A 5,707-nucleotide genomic window follows, 5' to 3' on the forward strand; every position below is an offset into this window, starting at 1 on the left:
CCTGGGCTGGGACTGGTCCCGCCGGCGCAGGGTAGCAGGAAGCTCTCCACACACTCACCGGACCTGGGCTAGGACTGGGTCTGGAAAGGTTCATTCTTTTTTTTTTTTGGTGGAACCGGGGATTGAACTCAGGTCCTTGCGCTTGCCAGGGAAGCACTTATTCCACTGGGCCATCTCCCCGGCCCTACCCTTGCTTTTTTGTGAATTCCTATAACATGAGTATTATTTTACTTTCATCCTTTTGCTTTCAGTCTATGAATTTTTTTTTTATATTAAATGTGTTTCTTTTCTTACTTTATTTTTTTATGTATTTGGTACAGGGTCTCACTATGCAGATTGCATTTGTAGTAATCCTGTTTTCAGCCTCCCCAGTGACAGGATTGCAGATGTGCAGCACTAGCCCACACTCGGTGGCCAGCTCAGTGCACCCAGGGTGGGGCTGGTGCGGCATGTGGTACTAGGGATCAAACCCCAGTTCCTGCGCTTGCCTATGCAGGTGCTTAGTCCACTGAGCTATCTCGCCCGCCTTAAATGTGTTTCTTGTATGAAGTATGTTGCTGGAACACTTATGAATTTTAAAAATAATTTATGGCATCCCAACTAAAAATAAAGCTGTTTTCTTCAGTGCTATTTGAAATGTGTTATCAGTGGTCCCTGCAATAGAGTAGCTAGCTGCCTGTTATCTCTCTGCTACATTTTCTTGCCCTCTAGTGAGTATGTGTGGCCAGAGAGGGAGCTCCAGCCTACAAAAGTGCAGTGAACACAAGTGGTGGCCACAAGTGGTGCATAGCCAGGCCAGGCTCCCCTTGCAACATGCTGTGCTACTCTGTGGCCTCCCTGACACAGCAACTGTGGATGTCACTTGTTGAATATGACAGGGCCACTGACTGAAAGGACCCTGCACACACAAGTTTCTGCTTAGAAAAAGTCTATAGTCTGATCAAGAATATCCACTTTTTGAGGCCCGAGGCCCCCAAGTTCAAGCAGAGCATGGATAGCTTAGTAACTTCATGAGTCCATGTCACAAAGTAAAAATAAAAAGGGCTGGGGATACAGCTCAGTACAAAAGCCCTGGGTTTAATTTCAGTACCACTGAAAAAGACCAAAAGAAGAATATCTATTTTTGATTTTTAATATTTCTACTATGTTTATACCTTTATGCATTGAGGCGCCTTTTTATAGCTAATATTTTTGTAAGACATACAGATGTTCAGGGTTGAGGAGATAGCTCAGCAGAGTAAGCACTTGCCTGACAAGCACTAGGTCCTGAGTTCAATCCCCAGTACCATAAAAGAAAGAAAGAAAGGCAGACAGACAAATGTTCAAACTTGCTTGTCTAGTTAATAGGGATGGTCTATATTGCAGAAAATGGGTCCAACTATCTTCTTCCCTTCATATCCAAAAAAAGAAAAAGGAAAATCTTCAAAAGCAGAGACAGCCTGAGAATACCTGACAACAACTGAGGCAACTTGACAACACAGAGCCTCAGGGTACAGGCTCTAACCTGGGCTGCTCAAGGGCAACTCCTTCCTCTAGCACCTCTCTGTGCTTCCTTGTCTTTCATCTCTCTGTGCCTCAGGGTCCCCAGTGCGGGTGACAGTAGTGTCCCGTATCACTCAGGTGTTGGAAAACATGAACAAATTCATAAATAATAAATGCTCAGAACAATACTTGGAATGAGTATAGGCTCAACAATTTTGAATTATTAAATGTTTTGGTTAAAATTAGAGGTGAACCTTTCCCTAGCAGAGAACAACACAATGATGATGACAGTGACAGTGATGACAATATGCCTTTAACTGTGGGTTGAGATTTTTAATACTTTTATCGGAGAATCTTAAGTTCCATTTAAAATGCTCTTTAAGGGCTGGGGAGATGGCTCAGTAGAATAAGCGCTTCCCTGGCAAGCATGAGGGCCTGAGTTCAAACCCCAGTTCTGCCAAAAATAAATAAATAAATAAATAAATAAAATGCTCTTTAAAGCGTCAGTCTTTTGAAATAATGATTATACCTAAAGGAAATGAGTTTCCAGGCAAAGCACAACCTAGGTTGAATTTTTCATTATTGCATTTAGAGCTCTATAGTCAATTACATGTTCTGAAAACTACAGATCTGGAGAAGGGAACCAGACATGGGGTTCACTGGATAAAAAGCTAAAAGGGTGAGGTTGTTTACAAATAATTTATTAGCTATTAAAAATCTGTTGTCTGAAATGATAAAAATAGAGAGAGGAGCCACTAGAAAAGTTTTAAAGACTCAAAATCTCTCTCTCTCTCTCTCTCTCTCTCTCTCTCTCTCTCTCTCTCTGTTATTTTTTAAAATGGGGTCAGGCAGGGGAAAGAAAAAAAGATAAAGAATCAAAAGTTGGAAAATAGCTTTCCTCTCCCAGAAGTACATGGTGTTTTGCAATTAGCTAGAAGGGTTTTCATGTGGTGTGCTCATAGGTTCTATCTCTTTTTTGGTTTTTTTGCAGTACTGGAGATTGAACTCAGGACCTTGCGCTTGCCAGGCAAGTGCTTATTCTACTGAGCTATCTCCCCGGCCCTATAGGTTCTATCTCAGCACAACCCTCTGATCAACTAAAGCATCAGAAAAACAGGATGAAGTTTGAGTGTATTACTGACAAAAGAAATGAGCTCTTGATAAAGATACAAAGACTAGAAAGGAACAGACCAAATATTAACAAGAATACTCACTGGCCTGGGGAATTATGGGTGATACTTAGATTTATTTTTTTTATTTTTTTTTATTTTTTGTTTTTATTTTGGCGGAACCGGCGATTGAACTCAGGCCCTTGCGCTTGCCAGGGAAGTGCTTATTCTACTGAGCCATCTCCCTGGCCTGATACTTGGATTTATATTTCATTAGTAATTTTTATACAGTGAGTACAGATTCCTTTTGTAATAAAAAACCCAAATGTTTCATCAGTAGCAGAATTTCTAGAAAAGAAGTGATACAGATTTCTAAACGGGATGGAAAGCCAGGTATCATGATGTATACCTGCCATCCCAGAATTTGGGAGGCTGATGCAGGAGGATCACTATGCGTTTGAGGCCTACTTGGGATCCATAGTAAAGTAAGTTCAAGAGCAACCTGAACTACAGAGCAAGACCCTGTCTCAATGCTCCCCCTCAAACCCCATGAAAATCAAAAATCAACCAAATGGGACAGAAGGCAAACAACTCACACTCTAAAATAAACAGCAATCAAGTTAAAAAGAACTAGCGAAAAATTTTAAGGCTTTTTGAGATATTCGTTTTTGTTAAGCAAACTTACAGTTTCAATGACTATAGTTGCTGAAAAAGTCTTTTCATTGATGGATTCTAGAGTTCCTTCATTTCCTCTGTAACCTCCATTTAAAACTAGAATTCTTTTTCCTATAGCAGAAAAGAATATAAAACTTAATACAAGGAAATGTCCATGCTTTTCTTACTTTATTACACCAAAATGCTTTTCACTGAATGAACATATTGAAAACCAAAAATCCTTCTCTTAGAAATTCTTCATCATGTAACATGAGGAGTATTCTACAATGGTTTGTTAAGTACTTCAATATTATGTGACTCCTCATTTTTCTCATTTATTTGTTAGAGGACTATAGGAAAAATTTAGCTTGGTTTAGTATTTTTGGTTTGTCTCTTTTCAAAATTCTTAAAGTGGCCTGGCAGCTTTATAAAGATTTAAGCTATACAACTATATAGTATCCTATCCAACTATCCTAAGTATTTACCCAAGAGAAAACAAGTAATAGTATATATTCACATAAAGACGTGTACACAAATGCTCATAGCAGTTTTATCAGTATCTGTTAAGAGCTGTCAATAACCCTAATGTCTATCAATGTCTCTAGATAAGCAAACTGTGGTATGCCTATCCAATGACTATTCAGCAATAAAATTAACACAAACAATAACAGATATACCAAAAAAAAAAAAAAAAAAAAAGGTAAATCCAAAATCAATGAAATGAAAGAAGCCAGACCAAAAGAAATAAGATACACAGCATAATTTTACTTACATAAAATTCTAGAAAAATAGTAACTACTGTAGAGTGACAGAAAGCAAATCTCTGGTTGCCTGGGATAGACGACAGGCAAGGCAGCAGGAATAGAGGACAGTATGGAGGAATCAAAAAGGAAAACAAAGGCAGAAATGCATCATCTTGATTACACTGATGGCTTCAATGGAGTACTCATATCTGAAACCTATCAGTACATTTTTGGCCTAAGTGTCATTTATTATCCATTGTATGGATCAGTGGTGCCCAGGCTATGGCATGCATGAAGCAGCAGGCTGTATCGTTGAAAGCTCTAAAAATTTTGCCATCATTGGTACATATGTCATTAAGGCTGACAATACATTCTTCTAACTTTTAAGACTTATTTTAGAAGAAAAAAGAAGAATATGATAAGTAAAGCTTGGAGTGAGAGCACACACCTGTAATCCCAGCACTCTGAGAGGCTGAGGCAGGAGGATTCTAAGCTCCATCCCAGTCTGGTAAACTCAGCAAGATTCTGTCTCAAAAATAAAAAATAAGGGTGGGGGGCACAGGCAGAAGATGTGGCAGTGTGAAGGTCCTGGGTTAAACCCTCAGTTCCAAAAATAAAAAAAAATATGGTAAGAGGAAGTTTGCAGCACATGAGCAATGCACCAGAATGATATCCCCAGGAAGATTCTGAGTCAGAGGCAAATGACACCAAGTAGGCTTTACATCTAATATGAACAAGCACTCAAATGACAAGGACAGTTAAGAGAAAACATAGTAATTCTGACCATCTCAAGTAGCTAAACATACATATTAATAAGTTTAATATGACTGATTTTATCCATGTATGTCCGTGTTTGGCCACAGGAGAAAATATATTCTGGAAGGAGAACATTCATTTATGGCACCAAATCATTTGGTTAGAGGACTACTATGCCCCCTGAAGTCGGGTGGAGATTTGATAGCTCACCTGTTAATACTTCTGTAAGGGAAATATATCTATAAGCATCAATTAATATTCAAAATCTATGGTTTTAAGAAAGAAACCGCTCACTTTGATAGGATATGTATTAAGTGGCCTGGAAACAGATTTACCTGGTGCTGGAATTACTGTCTCTAAATGAGTCTGGTCAAGTTTCAGCTTGTCTCCAGAATCAATCATCTTTACAACGGCTGTGTATTTGTCAATTACTTCCTGTTGTGTAAAAGGAATACTTTTACAATAGATGCAATATGTGACTGCTAAATTAAAAGGACAAAAGAAATAAAAGCAAATGGAATTCTAATTAGAAGTTAAGAGTTAACTCTTACATTTCTCAATAAAGAACTCAATTCAAACTTAAAAGTTTTTCTCTGGAAACAATATGAAAATGGTATTGCAGAAAAAGAACTTAAGAATTTAAATTTAAGAAACCTAAGATTTTGCCCAGAGAAGGGCAGTCACTACAGGTACATAGCTGGATTTTAGAATGAAAGAGCAGAAAGGACTGGAATTTCAGACTGTGGAGCAACCAAAAGATAGTTCCCACAACATTATGTGAGAAAGCCCTTGTTTGACTGGTGGGGGAATATCACCCATCATTACGCAGAACAGATTTTACTGATAATTGGCAAGACTATTGCATGCTGAGGACTATAGGACTTCATATACACTATTTGCCCAGCAGGTAAACAGACTGTGGATAAAGACCAGTTAAGTATAAACTACAGCTATACTTACTAT

General features: G+C 38.4%; 1 protein-coding gene across 1 annotated transcript in view; it reads right to left on the reverse strand.

The window, feature by feature from the left end:
- Nucleotides 1-2,088: 2,088 nt before the first annotated feature.
- Nucleotides 2,089-5,707, reverse strand: part of Kin (Kin17 DNA and RNA binding protein) — a 42,024-nt gene continuing 38,405 nt past the window's right edge. The window contains exons 10-13 of the mRNA XM_023719765.1: nucleotides 5,080-5,179; nucleotides 3,277-3,377; nucleotides 3,188-3,190; nucleotides 2,089-2,112 (exon numbers count right to left, since the gene is read on the reverse strand). Of these exons, the coding sequence (XP_023575533.1) occupies nucleotides 2,089-2,112; nucleotides 3,188-3,190; nucleotides 3,277-3,377; nucleotides 5,080-5,179 (228 nt within the window). The remainder of the gene's footprint in view (nucleotides 2,113-3,187; nucleotides 3,191-3,276; nucleotides 3,378-5,079; nucleotides 5,180-5,707) is intronic.

Source organism: Octodon degus, unplaced genomic scaffold (genome assembly GCF_000260255.1).
Source record: "Octodon degus isolate 3935 unplaced genomic scaffold, OctDeg1.0 scaffold00071, whole genome shotgun sequence".
Classification (NCBI taxonomy): Eukaryota; Metazoa; Chordata; class Mammalia; order Rodentia; family Octodontidae; genus Octodon; species Octodon degus.